We start from the raw sequence: 22,976 nt of genomic DNA, 5'->3' as shown, positions 1-22,976 counted from the left end.
GGGCCTTTTTCTTAATGGCAAGATGTAACTAGTGGGGTGCCACAGGATTCGATCCTTGGGCCCCAGCTATTTACAATCTACATAAACGACTTGAAATGAATTGAAAATGAAACTTGGATACAGGGATAGGAATTTCTATCGCCAAATTTGCAGATGACACAAAATGGGTGGGACAGTAAGTTGCAATGACGGCACAAGAACCTTACAAATGGATACAGATAGGTTAGAAGAGTGAGGTCATGCATTTTTGTCAGAAAAATGGGAAGGCAACTTGTTATCTGAATGGGGAAAGACTTTGGGTGCTCCGTTGCAGAGAGGTCTGGGTGTCCACGTGCATGAAAACTAGCACGCAGGTAGAGCAGATAATAAATAAAGCGAATGGATAGTTGTCATTTATAGCTAAAGGGATAGAGTATAAAGCTAAGGAAGTGTTGTTGCAATGTACAAGGCATTGGTGAGGCCGCACCTGGAGTATTGTGCACAGTGTTAGTCCCCTTATTTGGGGAAAGATGTAGTGGCATTGGAGGCAGTTCAGAGGAGGGTCAGTAGATTGATTCCAGAAATGAGGGGTTTGTCGTCTGAAGCGAGATTGAACAGTTTAGGCCGATACTCTCTGGAGTTTAGAAAAATGAGGGGAGATCAAATCGAGGTATACAAGGTGCTAAAGGTATGGATAAAGTAGAGGATGAGCGGATGCTTCCTCTTGTGGGACAGAGGTCATAGTCTTAGGAGTAACATTTAAAATGGAGTTGAGGAGAAACTACTTCTCGCAAAAGGTTGTGAATCTGTGGAATTCGCTACCTCAGAGTGTGGTACCCCAGGATGCTGGAACAGTGAGTTGATTTATGGAGTTTTTTAGGATTTTTAATTGATAATGGGTTGAAGGGTTATTGTTACAACACCCTGGCCAAGTGCGTGGTCACTGGAGGCCTGTGACCAGTGGTGTGCCTCAGGGATCGGTGCTGGGTCCACTGTTATTTGTGATTTATATTAATGATTTGGATGAGAATTTAGGAGGCATGGTTAGTAAGTTTGCAGATGACACCAAGATTGGTGGCACAGTGGATAGTGAAGAAGGTTATCTAGGATTGCAACGGGATCTTGATCAATTAGGCCAGTGGGCCGACGAATGGCAGATGGAGTTTAATTTAGATAAATGTGAGGTGATGCATTTTGGCAGATCGAATCAGGCCAGGACCTACTCAGTTAATGGTATGGCGTTGGGGAGAGTTATAGAACAAAGAGATCTAGGAGTACAGGTTCATAGCTCCTTGAAGGTGGAGTCGCAGGTGGACAGGGTGGTGAAGAAGGCATTCGGCATGCTTGGTTTCATTGGTCAGAACATTGAATATAGGAGTTGGGACGTCTTGTTGAAGTTGTACAAGACATTGGTACGGCCACTCTTGGAATACTGTGTGCAGTTCTGGTCACCCTATTATAGAAAGGATATTATTAAACTAGAAAGAGTGCAGAAAAGATTTACTAGGATGTTGCCGGGACTTGATGGTTTGAGTTATAAGGAGAGGCTGGATAGACTGGGACTTTTTTCCCTGGAGCGTAGGAGGCTTAGGGGTGATCTTATAGAGGTCTATAAAATAATGAGGGGCATAGATAAGGTAGATAGTCAACATCTTTTCCCAAAGGTAGGGGAGTCTAAAACTAGAGGGCATAGGTTTAAGGTGAGAGGGGAGAGATTCAGAAGGGCCCAGAGGGGCAATTTCTTCACTCAGAGGGTAGTGAGTGTCTGGAATGGGCTGCCAGAGGTAGTAGTAGAAGAAGCGGGTACAATTGTGTCTTTCAAAAAGCATTTAGATGGTTACATGGGTAAGATGGGTATAGAGGGTTATGGGCCAAGTGCGGGCAACTGGGACTAGCTTAATGGTAAAAAACTGGGCGGCATGGACTGGTTGGGCCGAAGGGCCTGTTTCCATGCTGTAAACTTCTATGATTCTATGATTTCCAGCCCCACAGAGCCCGGAGTCCCAACAGAAGTGAACGAACCAATAATTCGTACTTTCTGAAAATCTTTAACCCTTGACTGCTCCAGTGAGTTACAGACACCAGATTTATAATTAAAACATTAACATACTTTATTAATAAAAAGAGGAAAAGATGAATATGTAAAGAAATAACAGAACAATGGCCTATCAGTCCAGCTAATCTCAAAACCCTGTCCCACCCTCGACCCAGACACACACAAGACAGACTCAAGGTAAGGGTTGTGAGGAATAAAAAAAACAGGGATTAAAGAATAGGTTTGAGATGAGTTCGCTGCTGGTTGCGGAAAATAAATTTCCTCGAGGTTCAGGTTGATGCAACTCCGCCCTTCAACCACCAGATGGCGTTTCATCCAGGAATTCCAAGTCGGTGCAATTCTGCTCTTTGGCCAGTAGGTACGGCATGTTCAGATCTGTAATTCTGGTTTCCGGCCACCAGATGGTGCAGTCCACAGGATGCTCAGATCAGTGCACGTCTGCCTTTCTGCCACCACTTGGAGCTTTCGCCTCCCTGTGAGGTTAATACAGCTCTGACCCTGGAATTAGCGGTTTATACTTGCCTGATTCCTGTGCAAGACTCTGGTGCTTTTATCACAAATGCTCCCATCTTAAGCTTTAATTTCGAGCTCTTCCCAGTCCCTAGCACACACAGTTCGAAGGTTACTGACCTTTGGGAAAACGGCTGGCACTTTCACGTTCACAATCTCTTTCCCAGTTCTGATGGCTTTAAACAAGAAAGTCTTCACAGATTGGGCTAGAATGCCTCTTAAAATCATCTGGCAGAGAGAGAGAGAACCTTCAGGGTCCTTGCTCGCTGCCTTGCTTCACAGAACTAAACAAAAGATGGAATTCTCCAGAAGACCTGGTGCCTTTTTGAAAGTTTCTGACTGGCTTCACCAACCCCAGGCCACGATAAGAGAAGGCTGAAAATTCCACGTCTACCGATTGGCTGCTCGCCAAGTCTATCATATGACACCACAGGTTCTGCCACAGAACCTAGAGGGGACGTCTGGGTCCTGTCCATTAGGGCAGAGGTGTTCCAGCTCTGCCTAAAATCTGTAGTTAAACAGAAATTCCAAAGGGTGCAGTAATATCGTAGCAGCTAACCAGAAGACTGTAGATCAAAGCAGGCTGCAGGACAGGGATAAAAAGAGGGACACGCGGCAGACAGAAGGTTTTACAACAATATCTTAACATTATGGAGAATGGGCAGGACGGTGGCGTTAAGGCCAGGATGAGATCAGCCATGATTGAATGGTGGAGCAGACTTGATGGGCCAAATGGCCTAATTCTGCTCCGATATCTTATGAACTTTTGAACACTCTATATACACAGACAAGACAGACAAATACAGAGGGGAAAGAGGGGTGTAAAAATAATGCTTAAAGTAAACGGATAAAAGTCCCTTTCAGATTTAGGTCTTCCAGTTAGATTGTTCTTCAGTCTAGGCCTCCAGTTGGATGATGCCTTTCAGTCTGTAATGGTTCTCATCGTAAATTCATCAGGGTCTCAAGATTTCTCTGCAGACTCCGAACCAGCGGGCAGGAACAATTTAAAAGAGAGAGAGAGATCAACGCACAACCTCTTCTCTCAACGTCCAGGAGCTTCCACTCCTGGGCTCTCTGAAAACAGCACCTGACAGGAACCAATTGCTGTCTGTTGCCAGGCAACATACGGTCCTCAGCCAATCCATTGGTCGCCAGGCAACCGATCAAACTGAACCCCTCCAATCTCTCGTGTGCCAGAAAGTCTTGAGTTATTCTTTTCAAAATCTAAATCTTCAAAACAGAGTGTACTATTCTGCAACTTTTAAGTTCCTCAATTCCCTGCTCGCCTTAAAGGTTTACGTCCAATAAAGACCCATGAACTAAAACGATAATGACAAAGTAAAAATAATAGGAAATAAGGGAATCAACGGAAAGGGCGCTTACGCTGCCCTTGGTTTCCTTGTGACTAATGAAAATATTAATAGCAGGCCAATGCTGTTGGGTAAGTCCAGTTTTTGTTCTTTCATGGAATGTAGATGTTGCAGGCTAGGCCAGCATAATTGCCCATTCCTAATTGCCCTTCACAAGGTGGTGGTGAGTTACCCTATTGAACCGCTGCAGTCCATGTGGTGTAAGTACACCCACAGTGCTGTTAGGGAGGGAGTTCCAACATTTTGACCCAGTGACTGAAGGAATGATTCAGTACGGTTGGTGTGTGGCTTGGCGGGGAGCTTACAGGTGGCAGTTTTCCATGCATCTCTTGCCCTTGACCTTCCAGGTGGACCTTTCATCGTGGCCGGGGACTTCAACAAGGCCAACCTCAAGAGTGTCCTGCCAAATTTCCACCAGCACATCTCCTGTCCCACCAGGGGGGACAACACTCTTGACCACTGCTACTCACAAATCAAGGGCGCCTACCGTTCCATCCCCCAACCCCACTTTGGGAAATCAGACCATAAGACGGTGCTCCTTCTCCCGGCATACAAGCAGAAACTCAAGTGGGAAAATCTAGCTAAGAAGATTGTGCACCGCTGGTCCGAGGAAATGGAAGAGCTCCTACGTGACTGCTTGGAGACAGTGGACTGGTCCATATTTAAGAACTATGTGACCAACTTAAATGAGTATGCCACCACCGTCACAGACTTCATCAGCAAATGTGTGTACGACTGCGTGCCAAAGAAAGCAGTACGTGCGTTCCCCAACCGGAAACCATGGCTCAATCGCGAGATTGACTCCCTACTGGAGGAAAGATCTGAGGCGTTCAAGGCAGACGACCCTGACCTACACAAGAAATCCAGGTACGACCTCCGCAAAGCCATCCGAGATTCCAAGAGAGAATATCAGACCAAGCTAGAGTCACAGACTAGCGTTACAGACTCTCAGCGGTTGTGGCAAGGCCTAAACAACATAACGGGCTACAAAGCGGCGCCGAGCAGTATCTCCAGCAGAAGTGAACCCCTCCCCGATGAACTGAATGCATTCTATGCTCGGTTCGAGCAGGAAACCATTGATCTGCTGTCGAGTGCCCCAGCAGCCCATAACATACCCATACCCACCGTCACAGCTTCCAAAGTCAGGTCGGCCTTCCTGAAAGTGAACCCTCGGAAGGCGACGGGTCCGGACGGGATCCCTGGTCGTGCACTAAAAGCCTGCACGGACCAGCTGGCAGAGGTGTTCGCGGACATCTTTAACCTGCCCCTACTCCACTCCGAGGTCCCCACCTGCTTCAAGAAGACCACCATCATACCGATACCAAAGAAGAACCAGGCAAAGTGCCTCAACGACTATCGTACGATGGTCCTGACATCAGTCGTAATGAAGTGCTTCGAGAGGCTGGTCGTGAAGTGCATCAACTCCATACTCCCAGAACGCCTTGATCCATTGCAATTCGGATACCGCCACAACCGGTCCTCCCTCTGTAATTGGATCCTCGACTTTCTGACCCACAAACCACAATCAGTAAGAATAAACAATATATCTTGATGGAAAGAGCAGCAGATACCTGGGAAGATCACCACATGGGAAGTTCCCCTCACCATCTTGACTTGGAAATATATCATGCCCTGGCATTCCCTCCCTAACAGCACTGTGGGTGCATCTACACCACATGGACTACTGTGGTTCAAGGAGCAGCTCATCGCCACCTTCTCGAGGACGATTAGGGATGGGCGATAAATACAGGCAACGCCCACATAGAATCATATAATTTACAGTGCAGAAGGAGGCCATTCGGCCCATCGAGTCTGCACCACACCTCCATCCTATCCCCATAACCCAGTAACCCCACCCAACACTAAGGGCAATTTTGGACACTAAGGGCACATCTGAATGAAATTATTAAAATGACACATCTGACCTGTGCCTTGTACAAAGAACAAAGAAAAGAACAGCACAGGAACAGGCCCTTCGGCCCTCCAAGCCTGTGCCGACCATGCTGCCCGTCAAACTAAAATCTTCGACACTTCCTGGGTCCGTATCCCTCTATTCCCATCCTATTCATGTATTTGTCAAGATGCCCCTTTAAATGTCACTATCGTCCCTGCTTCCACCACCTCCTCCGGTAGCGAGTTCCAGGCACCCACTACCCTCTGCCTCGTACATCTACTCTAAACCTTGCCCCTTGCACCTTAAACCTATGCCCCCTAGTAATTGACCCCTCTACCCTGGGGAAAAGCCTCTGACTATCCACTCTATCTATGCCCCTCATAATTTTGTCGACCTCTATCAGGTCTCTCCTTAACCTCCATCGTTCCAATGAGAACAAACCAAGATTATTCAACCGCTCCTCATAGCTAATGCCCTCCATACCAGGCAACATTCTGGTAAATCTCTTCTGCACCCTCTCTAAAGCCTCCGCATCTTCTGGTAGTGCGGGACCAGAATTGAACACTGTACTCCAAGTGTGGCCTAACTAAGGTTCTATACAGCTGCAACATGACTTGCCAATTCTTATACTCAATGCCCCGGCCAATGAAGGCAAGCATGCCGTATGCCTTCTTGACTACCTTCTCCACCTGTGTTGCCCCTTTCAGTGACCTGTGGACCTGTACTCCTAGATCTCTTTGACTTTCAATACTCTTGAGGATTCTACCATTCACTGTATATTCCCTACCTGCATTAGACCTTCCAAAATGCATTACCTCACATTTGTCCGGATTAAATCCATCTGCCATCTCTCTGCCCAAGTCTCCAAATAATCTAAATCCTGCTGTATCCTCCGACCGTCCTCATCGCTATCCGCAATTCCACCAACCTTTGTGTCGTCTGCAAACTTACTAATCAGACCAGTTACATTTTCCTCCAAATCATTTATATATACTGCGAACAGCAAAGGTCCCAGCACTGATCCCTGCGGAACACCACTGGTCACAGCCCTCCAATTAGAAAAGCATCCTTCCATTGATACTCTCTGCCTTGTATGGCCTAGCCAGTTCTGTATCCACCTTGCCAGCTCACCCCTGATCCTGTGTGACTTCACCTTTTGTACTAGTCTACCATGAGGGACCTTGCCAAAGACCTTACTGAAGTCCATATAGACAACATCCCTTGCCCTACCTCCATCAGTCATCTTTGTGACCTCCTCGAAAAACTCTATCAAGTTAGTGAGACACGTCCTCCCCTTCACAAAACCGTAGATTGTAGACAGGTTTTGTGGAGCCATGGAGTGGGGTAATAGCCCCCAAATCCTCAGCCTCCTGCCTGTGTAATCACAGTATTTATATGGCTGGTTATGTGCAGTTTCAATGGTAACCCCCAGGATGTTGATTGTGGGGGATTCAGCGATGGTAATGCCGTTGACTGTCAGGGAGAGATAGTTAGATCCGCTCTTGTTGGAGATGGTCATTGCCTGGCACTTGTGTGGTGTGAATGTTATTTGCCACTTGTCAGCCCCGAGCCGGGATATTGTCCAGGTCTTGCTGCACATTGACACAAACTGCTTCAGTATCTGAGGAATCCCAAATTGTGCTAAACACAGTATTACAGTCAGGAATTTGTCAGGACCTTCTGCCGTGTCCAGTGCCTTCAGCTGATTCTCGATATTGCATGGAGTGAATCAAATTGGCTGAAGACTGACGCCTGTGATGAACGGGTGCTCTGGCAAAGACCAAAAATGGTTGTAGGATCACTTGGTTCTGTCAGTCGCGTGCTGCTTCACCATTTGCCATGCACGTAGTTCTTTGTTGTACCTTCACCAGGTATGCCTAGTATTTCTCCTGGCATGCTCTCCTGCCTGCTTCATTGAAGCAGGGTTGATCCCCGGCTCTGTGGTAATGATAGAGTGGGGGATATGCCAGGCCATGAGGTTACAGATTATGATTGAGTCTAATTCTGCTGCTGATGGAGCAGAGTGGCTCACGGGTGCCCAGTTTTGAGCTGCGAAATCTGTTTAAAATCTTTCCCACTTAGCACAGTGATAGTATGGCACTGAGACTTTATCTTCACAAAGACTGTGTGGTGGTCACTCCTACTTTTAGACAGATAGATCGGTAACGGGTTGATTGGTGAGGAAAAGGTGAAGTAGGTTTCCCTCTTGTTGGTTTCTGAGCTGCTCTTGACGATGGACATTGAAGTTCCCTACCAGAATCTGCTTTGTTCCATAGAACCATAGAATTTACAGTGAGAAGGAGGCCATTCGGCCCATTCAGTCTGCACCAGTCCTTGGAAAGAGCACCCTACCCAAGCCCACGCCCCCACCCTATCCCCATATCCCAGTAACCCGACCTAACCTTTTTAGACACTAAGGGCAATTTATCATGGCCAATCCACGTCTTTGGACTGTGGGAGGAAACCGGAGCACCCGGAGGAAACCCGCGCTGACACGGAGAGAACGTGCAGACTCCGCACCGTCACCCGAGGCCGGAATTGAACCCGGGTCCCTGGTGCCGTGAGGCAGCAGTGCTGACCACGGTGCCACCGTGCCGCCCCACCTTACCACCCTCTGTGTTTCTTCCAACATGTTCCACGGTACTGGTGCTCTCTAACCTGAGTCAGATAATGTTGGAAACACTCCAGACAGCATCTGCGGAGAGCAAACAAGTTAATGCTTTGAATGTGCAAACTCTGTAGCTAATCCCTCCCCAAACACTGCCTTACCTACTGGTGTGACCTGCATTACTTCAATTTTGCCTCAGTCTGCAACCTGTGCTGTGTTCCCAAACTCCTCCTTTCCCGGCGCATCCTGAGTGTGTGTTTCTCTCATTTCAGGCTCCTCGACGGGATCCATCCTCGTCTTCAATATCCCCCCAAAAGGGACAAACATCACCCTTTCTGAAGTTCTGGAGCAGCACAGGGACCCGATCACTGATATTGCGTGTGACTGTACTGAGGATAAGGTGACAGGACAATCATCGATGTGAAGTCTTTCGGTACCTTTGGTTTTTGAAGGAAGTTAGGGTGGACATGCTGCCCATAGTTTCTGATCCTCCTTCGATACAGGGGTGGTACCAGAGGACTGGAGGACTGTAAATGGTACATCCTGTTCAGAAAAGGGCGCAAAGATAAAATCACAAACGACCTGTTTAACCTTTGGTGGTAGGCAAGCTTTAAGAAATGATAATTTAGAGTAAAATTAACAGTCACTGCATCAAAATTGTGGAATGTCCTCCCTAACAGCACGATGGATGTACCTGCACCAGATTAATTGTAGTGGTCTTAGAAGGTGGCTAATGACCACCACCGCCATCTTCTAAAGGGCAATTAGGGATGGACAACAAATGCTGGCCTTGCTCAAGATGCCAAAGACGTATGAGGGAAGGAATTTTAAAAAACACCAAATCTCAATCATTTTGAACATCTCTCCTCGGCTCTCTAAAATTGAAGGCAAACATGCTCTACCAATGTAACCTGTCCTCCTAATATAACCTTCAGTCCAATATAATTCTGGCAAATTAGCAGTGCATCCCATCCAAAGCCGATATGTGCTTTCTTTTTTAAAATAAATTTAGAGTACCCAATTCATTTTTTCCAATTAAGGGGCAATTGAGCGTGGCCAAGCCACCTACCCTGCACATCTTTTGGGTTGTGGGGGTGAAACCCATGCAGACACGGGGAGAATATGCAAACTCCAAACGGACAGTGACCCAGAGCCGGGATCGAACCCGGGTCCTCGGCACCCGTGAGGCATCAGGGCTAACCCACTGCGCCACCGTGCTGCCCCTGATATGTGTTTTCTGAGGTGCATTACCCAGACTGACTGCATGAGGTCTGACCAGAGCTCTGTAAACCTGACGCATAATCTCACTTTTGTTTGTATTCCAATGCTTGTTGAGATAAAGGCCAGCATTCGATTAACCTCGCTAGAAGAGTGAGAAAGTATAGATCCTTGGATGGGTTTTGTGGTAATCTCGTGTGTGTTTGTTTTCTGGGGATGTTAAAGGTGCTCCAGTTACAATTGGTTCTATACATTTACCGTCTGGGAGGTTCAGCAGGGTTGCCTAATCAGGCCTCATGCTGTGTAAGTTGCCATTCAGTGCTCTGCCATATCCTAGCTATTCCTGTACAATGTCGTATTGGGATTGACTGATGCTGGTTTGAATCCATAGGAATGTGTTGCGGATCTGGTCTCAGCTGATGACTCCGGGGTCCTGTGTATCTGGAAATCGGGGGACGATTTTAAATTGATGTACAAGATTGCAGCTTATGGGTAAGTGATGTCCTAATCTTTCTCTCACTCCAATAGTCCATGTAAAGATAATTATTGATTGTGCTATTACAGAGAGAGACTGTCAATGGTGTTTAGCCAGTAACCCAGAGTTTGAGAGTTAAATTCCAGTTCAGCAGACTGATTCCTGGGATGGTGGGATGTATGAGGGAGATTATGTTGATTAGGATTTGCTGAAGTTCAGTAGAATGAGGGGGGAGTCTCGTAGGAACCTATAAAATTCTAACAGGACTATAACAATAATCTTTATTTAATCTTTATTGTCATAAGTAGGCTTACATTAACACTGCAATGAAGTTACTGTGAAAATTCCCGAGTCGCCACATTCCGGCGCCTGTTCGGATACACTGAGGGAGAATTCAGAATGTCCAAATTACAGCATGTCGTTTGGGACATGCGGGAGGAAACCGGAGCACCCGGAGGAAACCCACGCAGACACGGGGAGAACGTGCAGACTCCGCACAGACAGTGACCCAAGCCAGGAATCAAACCCGGGTCCCTGGTACTGTGAAGGACAGTGCTAATCACTGTGCTACCCTGCCTACCCTAGACAGGATAGATGCAGGAAAGACTTTCCGATGATGGGGGTGTCCATAACCAGGGGCCACAGTCTGAGGATACGGGGTAAACCATTTAGGACTGAGATGAAGAGAAATTTCTTCACCCAGAGAGTGGCCAGCCTGTGGAATTCGTTGAGGGCGAAAACGTTGCATGTGGGAGGGAGTTCCAGAATTTCAACCCAGCAATAGTGAAGGAACAGCGATGTATTTCCAAGCCGGGTTGGTGAGTGACTTGAAGGTGTGACTTGGCGGGGAACCTCCAGGTGCTGGGGTTCCCAGGTATCTGCTGCTCTTATCCTTCTAGATGATAGTGGTTGTGGGTTTGGAAGGTGCTGCCTAGGGAATCTTGCCAAGTTCCATCTTGTAGATGGTGCACACGGCTGCCACTATTCGTCAGTGGTGGAGGGATTGAATATTTGTGGAAGGAGGAGCAATCAAGCGGCTGCTTTGTCCTGGATGGTGTTGAGCTTCTTGAGTGTTGTTGGAGCTGCACTCATCCAGGCAAGTGGAGAGTGTTCCATTACACTCCTGACTTGTGCCTTGTAGATGGTGGACAGGCTTTGGGGGGTCAGGAGGTGAGTTACTCATCGTAGGATTCCTGGCCTTTGACCTGCCCTTGTAGCCACAGTATTAATGTTTCTAGTCCACTTCAGTTTGTGATCAATAGTAACCCCCAGGATGTTGATTGTGGGGATTCAGCGATGGTAATGCCATTGAATGTCAAGGGGTGGTGGTTAGATCCTCTCTTGTAGGAGATGGTCATTGCCTGGCACATGTGTGGCACAAATGTAACTTGCCACTTGGATTGGATTGGATTTGTTTATTATCACGTGTACCGAGGTACAGTGAAAAGTATTTTTCTGCGAGCAGCTCAACAGATCATTAAGTACATGGGAAGAAAAGAAAATACATAATAGGGCAACACAACATATACAATGTAACTACATAGACACCGGCATCGGGTGAAACATACAGGGTGTAGTGTTAATAAGGTCAGTCTATAAGAGGGTAATTTAGGAGTCTGGTGACAGTGGCGAAGAAGCTGTTTTTGAGTCTGTTCGTGCGTGTTCTCAGATTTCTGTATCTCCTGCCCGATGGAAGAAGTTGGAAGAGTGAGTAAGCCGGGTGGGAGGGATCTTTGATTATGCTGCCTGCTTTCCCCAGGCAGCGGGAGATGTAGATACCTGGGAACCCCGCCACCTGGAGGTTCCCTTCCGAGTCACTCACCACCCTGACTTGGAAATATATTGCCGTTCCTTCACTGTCGCTGGGGCAACATCCTGGAACTCCCTCCCTAACAGCACAGTGGGTGTAGCTGCACCTCAGGGACTAAAGAGGAAATGCTGGAAAATCTCAGCAGGTCTGGCAATCTGTAGGGAGAGAAAAGAGCGAACGTTTCGAGTCCGATGACTCGTTGTCAAAGCTGACAGAGAAAGTGGGAAATATTTATACTGTGGAGTGAGAATGAAAGATGAGTCACAGCCAAACTGTTTCAAAGTACTTGGCATGCGATTTATTTGGAGTGCTCTGAATATTGTAGACAGTCAGTTTACGATCATATGAATTAAGAGCAGGAGTAGGCCTCTCGGCCCCTCGAGCCTGCTCCGCCATTTAATAAGATCACGGCTGATGTGACTGTGACCTCAACCGCATATTCCTGCAGCCCCCCGCTAACCTTTCACCCCCCTCTTGTTAATCAAGAATCTATTGAGCTCTGCCTTAAAAATAGTCAAAGATTCTGCTTCCACCGCCTTCTGAGGGAGAGAGTTCCAGAGACCCAGCACCCTCTGAGAGAAATAATTTCCGTTCATCTCCGTCCTAACAATGACCCCGAGTTCTACACTCCCTCACAAGAGGAAACATCCTCTCCACATCCACCCTGTCAATACCACTCAGCATCTTAAAAGGATTCAATCACGTCGCCTCTTATCCTTCTAAACTCGAGTGGATAGAAACCTTCCCTCATAACAAATTAGTACCATCCCTGGTATTAGTCTAGTAAACCACCTGTGAACTGCTTCTAACGCATTTACATCTTTCCTTAAATAATCTACACAATACTCCAGATGTGGTCTCACCAATGAACTGTACAACCGAAGCAGAACTCCCCTACTTTTGTCCTTTACAGAGTTGTACAAACAGTTGATTACTCAGTTATGCTGCTTTTTGGGGCTGTTTAGAGCGAAGGATATTGGTCAAAACACTGGCCCGGTTGCCTGATTGCCTTCCAGGACCAGGGGCCTGTGACCCACAGTTGAACCATCAGTACTAACCAGTTGATTGTTCCCCAGGGGCACTTGCTCATCTGTGAAGATGTGGAGTGGGATCATCGCAGCCGGATACGGGAGTGGCCAGATCCTGATTTATGATGCGGCAGCCGGGACAGTGAACGTGGTTGTGAACGCTCACGCACGCTGGATCTGCACACTCGACGTCGCATCAATAAGCGGCAAGGTATGCTCGAGCTGCTTTTTATTGCTGCCTTACCTCTCTGACACTGACGGGCTGCCTGCTCTGTCTCATTGCTTTGTGGCTTCTTTAAGCAGTTGGATTGTTCACATCATTGACACTCCTGTCTCCACACAGCTGCTGTCGGGGGGTGAGGATTCCTTTCTCAGGATCTGGAGAATCTACCGCAACCCCGAGACTAACAGCATAGAGGTGAGTAGAGCTCAGTGTGGCTCAGTGCACCAAGAATCATTTCAAGTGTACTCAGTGCTCAAATTGTAATTTGACATCAGAAGCACCAATTTAGAATGAATTTGACATTAAATTTGATAGCGTTTTCAAAGCAGTAATGTGTGCTCCGACCTATCTCCCACGTGCTCCGACCCACCCGCACCGCTCCGACCCACCTTCCCCGCACTCCGAACCACCTTCCCCGCCCTCCGACACACCTTCCCCGCCCTCCGACACACCTTCCCCGCCCTCCGAACCACCTTCCCCGCCCTCCGAACCACCTTCCCCGCCCTCCGACCCACCTTCCCCGCCCTCCGACACACCTTCCCCGCCCTCCGGCCCACCTTCCCCGCCCTCCGACACACCTTCCCCGCCCTCCGACACACCTTCCCCGCCCTCCGACACACCTTCCCCGCCCTCCGGCCCACCTTCCCCGCCCTCCGACACACCTTCCCCGCCCTCCGGCCCACCTTCCCCGCCCTCCGACCCACCTTCCCCGCCCTCCGACCCACCTTCCTCGCACTCCGAACCACCTTCCCCGCCCTCCGACACACCTTCCCCACCCTCCGACCCACCTTCCCCGCCCTCCGACCCACCTCCCCCGCCCTCCGACCCACCTCCCCCACTCTCCGACCCACCTTCCCCGCCCTCCGACCCACCTCCCCCGCCCTCCGACCCACCTCCCCCGCCCTCCGGCCCACCTTCCCCGCCCTCCGACCCACCTTCCCCGCCCTCCGACCCACCTTCCCCGCCCTCCGGCCCACCTTCCCCGTCCTCCGGCCCACCTTCCCCGCCCTCCGACCCACCTTCCCCGTCCTCCGGCCCACCTTCCCCGTCCTCCGGCCCACCTTCCCCGTCCTCCGGCCCACCTTCCCCGCCCTCCGACCCACCTTCCCCGCCCTCCGACACACCTTCCCCGCTCTCCAGCCCACCTTCCCCGCTCTCCGACCCACCTTCCCCGCCCTCCGACACACCTTCCCCGCCCTCCGGCCCACCTTCCCCGCCCTCCGACACACCTTCCCCGCCCTCCGACCCACCTTCCCCGCCCTCCGACCCACCTTCCCCGCTCTCCGACCCACCTTCCCCGCCCTCCGACACACCTTCCCCGCCCTCCGGCCCACCTTCCCCGCCCTCCGACACAAGTTCCCCGCCCTCCGACACACCTTCCCCGCTCTCCGACCCACCTTCCCCGCCCTCCGGCCCACCTTCCCCGCCCTCCGACCCACCTTCCCCGCCCTCCGGCCCACCTTCCCCGCTCTCTGACCCACGTTCCCCGCCCTCCGACACACCTTCCCCGCCCTCCGGCCCACCTTCCCCTCCCGACCCACCTTCCCCGCCCTCCGGCCCACCTTCCCCGTCCTCCGGCCCACCTTCCCCGTCCTCCGGCCCACCTTCCCCGCCCTCCGGTCCACCTTCCCCGCCCTCCGACCCACCTTCCCCGCCCTCCGGCCCACCTTCCCCGTCCTCCGGCCCACCTTCCCCGCCCTCCGACCCACCTTCCCCGCCCTCCAACACACCTTCCCCGCCCTCCGGCCCACCTTCCCCTCCCGACCCACCTTCCCCTCCCGACCCACCTTCCCCGCCCTCCGGCCCACCTTCCCCGTCCTCCGGTCCACCTTCCCCGCCCTCCGACCCACCTTCCCCGCCCTCCGGCCCACCTTCCCCGTCCTCCGGCCCACCTTCCCCGCCCTCCGACCCACCTTCCCCGCCCTCCAACACACCTTCCCCGCCCTCCGGCCCACCTTCCCCTCCCGACCCACCTTCCCCTCCCGACCCACCTTCCCCGCCCTCCGGCCCACCTTCCCCGTCCTCCGGCCCACCTTCCCCGCCCTCCGGCCCACCTTCCCCGCCCTCCGACCCACCTTCCCCGTCCTCCGGCCCACCTTCCCCGTCCTCCGGCCCACCTTCCCCGTCCTCCGGCCCACCTTCCCCGCCCTCCGACCCACCTTCCCCGCCCTCCGACACACCTTCCCCGCTCTCCAGCCCACCTTCCCCGCTCTCCGACCCACCTTCCCCGCCCTCCGACACACCTTCCCCGCCCTCCGGCCCACCTTCCCCGCCCTCCGACACACCTTCCCCGCCCTCCGACCCACCTTCCCCGCCCTCCGACCCACCTTCCCCGCTCTCCGACCCACCTTCCCCGCCCTCCGACACACCTTCCCCGCCCTCCGGCCCACCTTCCCCGCCCTCCGACTCAAGTTCCCCGCCCTCCGACACACCTTCCCCGCTCTCCGACCCACCTTCCCCGCCCTCCGGCCCACCTTCCCCGCCCTCCGACCCACCTTCCCCGCCCTCCGGCCCACCTTCCCCGCTCTCTGACCCACGTTCCCCGCCCTCCGACACACCTTCCCCGCCCTCCGGCCCACCTTCCCCTCCCGACCCACCTTCCCCGCCCTCCGGCCCACCTTCCCCGTCCTCCGGCCCACCTTCCCCGTCCTCCGGCCCACCTTCCCCGCCCTCCGGTCCACCTTCCCCGCCCTCCGACCCACCTTCCCCGCCCTCCGGCCCACCTTCCCCGTCCTCCGGCCCACCTTCCCCGCCCTCCGACCCACCTTCCCCGCCCTCCAACACACCTTCCCCGCCCTCCGGCCCACCTTCCCCTCCCGACCCACCTTCCCCTCCCGACCCACCTTCCCCGCCCTCCGGCCCACCTTCCCCGTCCTCCGGTCCACCTTCCCCGCCCTCCGACCCACCTTCCCCGCCCTCCGGCCCACCTTCCCCGTCCTCCGGCCCACCTTCCCCGCCCTCCGACCCACCTTCCCCGCCCTCCAACACACCTTCCCCGCCCTCCGGCCCACCTTCCCCTCCCGACCCACCTTCCCCTCCCGACCCACCTTCCCCGCCCTCCGGCCCACCTTCCCCGTCCTCCGGCCCACCTTCCCCGCCCTCCGGCCAACCTTCCCCGCCCTCCGACACACCTTCCCCGCCCTCCGACACACCTTCCCCGCCCTCCGACACACCTTCGCCGCCCTCCGACCCACCTTCCCCGCCCTCCGACCCACCTTCCCCTCCCGACCCACCTTCCCCGCCCTCCGGCCCACCTTCCCCGCCCTCCGGCCCACCTTCCCCGCCCCCCGACCCACCTTCCCCGTCCTCCGACCCACCTTCCCCGCCCTCCGACACACCTTCCCCGCCCTCCGACCCACCTTCCCCGTCCTCCGGCCCACCTTCCCCGCCCTCCGACCCACCTTCCCCGCCCTCCGTCACACCTTCCCCGCCCTCCGACCCACCTTCCATACCCTCCAACTCACCTTCCCCGCCCTCCGACACACCTTCCCCGCCCTCCGACACACCTCCCCCGCCCTCCGGCCCACCTTCCCCGCTCTCCGACCCACCTTCCCCGCCCTCCGACACACCTTCCCCGCCCTCCGACCCACCTGCACCGCCCTCCGGCCCACCTTCCCCGCTCTCCGACCCACCTTCCCTGCCCTCCGACCCACCTTCCCCACCCTCCGACCCACCCGGCCTGCCCCTCGACACAACTGCCCCGCCCTTCGATACAGAAGCCCCGCCCCCTGACCCACCTTCCCCGCCCTCCGACCCACCTTCCCTGCCCTCCGACCCACCCGGCCTGCCCCGCGACACAGCTGCCCCGCCCTTCGATACGGAAGCCCCGCCCCCCCGACCCACCTTCCCCGCCCTCCGACCCACCCAGCCTGCCCTCTGACCCACCTTCCCCGCCCTCTGACCCACCTTCCTCGCCCTCCGACCCACCTTCCCCGCCCTCCGACCCACCTTCCCCGCCCTCCGACCCACCTTCCCCGCCCTCCGGCCCACCTTCCCCGCCCTCCGGCCCACCTTCCCCGCCCTCCGACCCACCTTCCCCGCCCTACGACCCACGTTCCCCGCCCTCCGACACAGTTGCCCCGCCCTTCGTCCCACCTTCCCCTCCCTCCGACCCACCTTCCCCGCCCTCCGACCCACCTTCCCCGCCCTCCGACCCACCTTCCACGCCCTCCGACCCACCTGCACCGCCCTCCGACCCACCTCCTCCATCCTCCGACCCACCACCTCCATCCTCCGACCCACCACCACACCTTCCCCGCCCTCCGACCCACCTTCCCCGCCCTCCGACCCACCTTCCACGCCCTCCGACCCACCTGCACCGCCCTCCGACCCACCTCCTCCATCCTCCGACCCACCACCTCCATCCTCCGACCCACCACCACACCTTCCCCGCCCTCCGACACACCTTCCCCGCCCTCCGACCCACCTGCCCCGCCCTCCGACCCACCTTCCCCGCTCTCCGGCCCACCTTCCCTGCCCTCCGACCCACCTTCCCCGTCCTCCGACCCATCTTCCCCGCCCTCCGACCCACCTTCCTAGCCCTCCGACCCACCCGGCCTGCCCCTCGACACAGCTGCCCCGCCCTTCGACACAGAAGCCCCGCCCCCTGACCCACCTTCCCCGCCCTCCGACCCACCTTCCCTGCCCTCCGACCCACCCGGCCTGCCCCTCGACACAACTGCCCCGCCCTTCGATACCGATGCCCCGCCCCGCCCCCCCACCTTCCCCGCCCTCCGACCCACCCGGCCTGCCCCTCGACACAACTGCCCCGACCTTCGATACCGAAGCCCCGCCCCCCCGACCCACCTTCCCTGCCCTCCGACTCACCTTCCCCGCCCTCCGTCCCACCTTCCCCTCCCTCCGACCCACCTTCCCCGCTCTCCGACCCACCTTCCCCGCCCTCCGACACACCTTCCCCGCCCTCCGACCCACCTTCCCCGCCCTCCGACCCACCTTCCCCGCCCTCCGGCCCACCTTCCCCGCCCTCCGGCCCACCTTCCCCGCTCTCCAACCCACCTTCCCTGCCCTCCGACCCACCTTCCCCGCCCTCCGACCCACCTTCCCCGCCCTCCGACCCACCTTCGTAGCCCTCCGACCCACCTGGCCTGCCCCTCGACCCACCTTCCCCGCCCTCCGACCCACCTTCCCCGCTCTCCGACCCACCTTCCCCGCCCTCCGACACACCTTCCCCGCCCTCCGACCCACCTTCCCCGCCCTCCGACCCACCTTCCCCGCCCTCCGGCCCACCTTCCCCGCCCTCCGGCCCACCTTCCCCGCTCTCCAACCCAACTTCCCTGCCCTCCGACCCACCTTCCCTGCCCTCCGACCCACCTTCCCCGCCCTCCGACCCACCTTCGTAGCCCTCCGACCCACCTGGCCTGCCCCTCGACACAGCTGCCCCGCCCTTCGACACAGAAGCCCCGCCCCCCGACCCACCTTCCCCGCCCTCCGACCCACCTTCCCTGCCCTTCGTCCCACCTTCCCGTCCCTCCGACCCACCTTCCCCGCCCTTTGACATCTGAAGTATGGTTCTGAGTGGAAATAAAATAGAATGCTAGCTTCTGAGTCGAAGTGGTATCAAATGGTACCAGAATGATTGCTATTGAATGTAGTTGATGTCAAATGAAAACTGTTAAAAGCAAATCAAGTCAAATGATATGAGACATTTGGGTGCAAGGATCAACGACATACAACAGATTCATCAAGGTTTAAAACTAGTTTACATTCAGTAACTCATCCCTACCGTATAAACTCCATGTTTCAAAGTGTTCAACCGGTCAGGGCTCGATCAAACCACTCACCTAATCCCAGAAGTGTGAAGAGAAGGGCTCTGAAGAAGCCTGAACTGTGATGGAGGCCTGGGCTACAGTCTGTAATTGAGAGGCCTGAAAGGAGAGGCCTGAGTTCTGATTGAACCTCAGAATGGAGAGACCCGGGCTCTGGTTGAGGCCCAGAATGGAGAGGCCCGAGCTCTGGTTGAGGCCCGGAATGGAGAGGCCCAGGCTCTGGTTGAGGCCCAGAATGGAGAGGCCCGGCATCTGTTTGAGGTCCGGAATGGAGAGGCCCGGGCTCTGGTTGAGGCCCGGAATGGAGAGGCCCGGGCTCTGGTTGAGGCCCGGAATGGAGAGGCCCGGGCTCCGGTTGAGGCCCGGAATGGAGAGGCCCGGGCTCTGGTTGAGGCCCGGAATGGAGAGGCCCGGGCTCCGGTTGAGGCCCGGAATGGAGAGGCCCGGGCTCTGGTTGAGGCCCGGAATGGAGAGGCCCAGGCTCCGGTTGAGGCCCGGAATGGAGAGGCCCGGGCTCCGGTTGAGGCCCGGAATGGAGAGGCCCGGGCTCTGGTTGAGGCCCGGAATGGAGAGGCCCGGGCTCGGGTTGAGGCCCGGAATGGAGAGGCCCGGGCTCTGGTTGAGGCCCGGAATGGAGAGGCCCGGGCTCTGGTTGAGGCCCGGAATGGAGAGGCCCGGGCTCTGGTTGAGGCCCGAAATGGAGAGGCCCGGGCTCCGGTTGAGGCCCGGAATGGAGAGGCCCGGGCTCCGGTTGAGTCCCAGTCTGCCAGGTCGGCGAGGCCCGGTCTGCCCGGACGGCGAGTCCTGGGCTCCGGTTGAGGACCGGTCTACCAGGACGCCGAGGCCCGGTCTGCCAGGAGGGCGAGGCCTGGGCTCCGGTTGAGGCCCGGTCTGCCAGGACGCTGAGGCCCGGTCTGCCAGGACGCTGAGGCCCGGTCTGCCAGGACGCCGAGGCCCGGTCTGCCAGGACGCCGAGGCCCGGTCTGCCAGGACACCGAGGCCCGGTCTGCCAGGACGGCGAGGCCCGGTCTGCCAGGACGGCGAGGCCCGGTCGCCCAGGACGACGAGGCCCTGTGTGCCAGGACGTCGGGGCCTGGTCTGCCAGGACGGTGAGGCCCGGTCTCCGAGGACGACGAGTCCCGGTCTCCCAGGACGGCGAGTCCCGGTCTGCCAGGACGCCGAGGCCCGGTCTCCCAGGACGGCGAGGCCCGGTCGCCCAGGACGGCGAGGCCCGGTCGCCCAGGACGACGAGGCCCGGTCTCCCAGGACGACGAGGCCCGGTCTCCCAGGACGGCGAGGCCCGGTCGCCCAGGACGGCGAGGCCCGGTCGCCCAGGACGACGAGGCCCGGTCTCCCAGGACGACGAGGCCCGGTCTCCCAGGACGACGAGGCCCGGTCTCCCAGGACGACGAGTCCCGGTCTCCCAGGACGGCGAGTCCCGGTCTGCCAGGACGCCGAGGCCCGGTCTCCCAGGACGGCGAGGCCCGGTCGCCCAGGACGGCGAGGCCCGGTCGCCCAGGACGACGAGGCCCGGTCTCCCAGGACGACGAGGCCCGGTCTCCCAGGACGGCGAGGCCCGGTCGCCCAGGACGGCGAGGCCCGGTCGCCCAGGACGACGAGGCCCGGTCTCCCAGGACGACGAGGCCCGGTCTCCCAGGACGACGAGGCCCGGTCTCCCAGGACGACGAGGCCCGGTCTCCCAGGACGGCGAGGCCCGGTCGCCCAGGACGGCGAGGCCCGGTCGCCCAGGACGACGAGGCCCTGTGTGCCAGGACGGCGGGGCCCGGTCTGCCAGGAAGGTGAGGCCCGGTCTCCAAGGACGACGAGTCCCGGTCTGCCAGGACGGCGAGGCCCGGTCTGTCAGGACGGCGAGTCCCGGTCTCCCAGGACGGCGGGGCCCGGTCTGTCAGGACGGCGGGGCCCGGTCTGCCAGGACGGCGAGGCCCGGTCTGCCAGGATGGCGAGGCCCGGTCTGCCAGGACGGCGAGGCCCGGTCTGCCAGGACGGCGAGGCCCGGTCTGCCAGGACGGCGAGGCCCGGTCTGCCAGGACGGCGAGGCCCGGTCTGCCAGGACGGCGAGGCCCGGTCTGCCAGGACGGCGAGGCCCGGTCTGCCAGGACGGCGAGGCCCGGTCTGCCAGGACGGCGAGGCCCGGTCTGCCAGGACGACGAGTCCTAACTATAACAAGATGTTGTAGATGTGAACTGAGAGCCATGACTATGAAGTCAAAAGCTGAGCAGAATTATTCAAAGGATATAATGGGATGTCTTTTCTTGTCAGGTGGAGCATGAGCACACAGAATGTGTAACCGATGTTCAGATCTGTGGAGCCAAGTTCTGTGACCCCGAAGGAACTGCCTTTGCTGTGACAGGATATGACCTGAGTGAGATTATTCGTTATGTCCAGGTGTAAGTGCAAAGCCAGGTGCTGAGAGACACCGCAGGAGAACACACACAGAGGCTGGGGAAGGGGACCAGCCTCCTCTGAACATCACAGAATTACACGCAAGGCTCCCGTTTCCACCTGTGTCATTTGGTTCCACGTCGCAGGTTTTGTTAACTGTGAAATTATTTGTTTTCTTTCCTTATTTGTTGCTTCCGCACTGTGGAAAAACATATTTGTTAACAGTCTCTCTAATAGAAACCGATTCTCACCGTGAATTATCACTGATCTCCGTGTTAGTCAAGTGCTTCTGGTAATATAGTGGTTATGTTATTGAGCGAGTAACAGGTGAGTTGAAATCCCACCACACTGTCCCGGGACTGAGGTGATTGAACTCCAATAACCACAGCCATCTTCCTTGGTGCTCAATATGACTCCAACCAGTGGAGAGTTTGAACCCAGAACCCATTGATTTCAATTTTACTAAACTTCCTGATGCCATACTCGGCCAAATGCTGCCTTGATGTCCAGGACACTGACTCTCAGCTCTTTTGTCCACGTTTGAGCCAAGACTGTAATGAAACCTGGAGCCAAGTGGCCCTGACAGAAACCAAACTTAGTATCTGTGAGGAGGTTATTGCTCTGTAAGTGCTGCTTGATAGCACTGTTGTCAATGCCTTCCATCCCTTTGCTGATGATCGCGAGTAGACTGATGGGTGATTAGATTGGTTTGTCCTGATATACCTGTGCAAGTTTCCACTTCATCAGGTAGATGTTACTGTTGTTGCAGTTTAGACTGTAAATAAAAAGCTAGTCTCACTAAAGTGACTGTGAAACTGTCCAGTTATTTAAAAATAACACTTCTCTAAATGTCCTTTGGGATCTTGCTGCTCTTACTTGCTCTGGCTGACAGTCACTCCTGACCCACACCAACATGACTCTTAACTGCCCTCCGAAGTAACCTAAAGTTTCTCCAAACTATTAACAATGATTCAAAAGGCAGGTGCCACCACCTTGGCAACTGGGCACGAGCAAATAATACCAACCTTGCCAGTCACACCCAGATCAGATTAGAAAAAAGGAAGGTCCCGTCAAAAGTTCTGTTTAAAATTGTAAAAATGTTCTCTAGTTTTCATATTTGTTGTAGATATTAAGTTAGATTTTATTATTATTATATTTCCTTGGTTGTTATTAAAGAAAATATTTGCTCATTTATTTTTGATTGCTGTTGTGGGTAAGATCTTGTTGATCTGGCAATGTAACATCAGCATAATGAAGTTGTCTGATTTTAATCATTATAACCTGTCTTGGCATGAGCAAGTGTAAATTGGCAATCATATGGCTGTCGCATAATTGTCATATATCCCAAAGACTGTATCATGAGAGGGTCTATTTACGTTCTTTAGGGAGTAACATCTCAAATTGTTGGATTTAAAAGCAACTGTTTTGGAAAACTGCAGCCAAAATAAAATGAGTTGCTGGGTCATTACACAAATAGAAGTCGGAATTAATCATCCACAGTCAGTCGCCGTGAGTGGATCATCCATCTCTGCATCTTCCTGCGATCCCCAGAATCACAGGTTCCAGTCTTCAGCTATTTGATTAATCACACACAATATCAAGAACTGTGAATATGG

The 22,976-nt window shown here is 55.1% G+C and overlaps 1 protein-coding gene across 4 annotated transcripts in view; it reads left to right on the top strand.

Moving 5' to 3' along the window:
* Nucleotides 1-22,554, top strand: part of wdr54 (WD repeat domain 54) — a 53,149-nt gene extending 30,595 nt beyond the window's left edge. For all 4 annotated transcript variants that reach the window (XM_072497795.1, XM_072497794.1, XM_072497793.1 and 1 more), the window contains 5 exons: nt 8,690-8,817; nt 10,027-10,127; nt 12,997-13,159; nt 13,292-13,366; nt 21,238-22,554. In XM_072497795.1, coding sequence (XP_072353896.1) covers nt 8,690-8,817; nt 10,027-10,127; nt 12,997-13,159; nt 13,292-13,366; nt 21,238-21,369 — 599 coding nt within the window. In that variant the 3' untranslated portion in view covers nt 21,370-22,554. The remainder of the gene's footprint in view (nt 1-8,689; nt 8,818-10,026; nt 10,128-12,996; nt 13,160-13,291; nt 13,367-21,237) is intronic.
* The last annotated feature ends 422 nt before the right edge of the window (nt 22,555-22,976 follow it).

The sequence above is a fragment of the Scyliorhinus torazame genome, chromosome 3, assembly GCF_047496885.1.
Source record: "Scyliorhinus torazame isolate Kashiwa2021f chromosome 3, sScyTor2.1, whole genome shotgun sequence".
Classification (NCBI taxonomy): domain Eukaryota; kingdom Metazoa; phylum Chordata; class Chondrichthyes; order Carcharhiniformes; family Scyliorhinidae; genus Scyliorhinus; species Scyliorhinus torazame.
The sequence above is the reverse complement of the archived record's forward strand: the minus strand, read 5'-3'. Positions and strand labels throughout refer to the sequence as shown.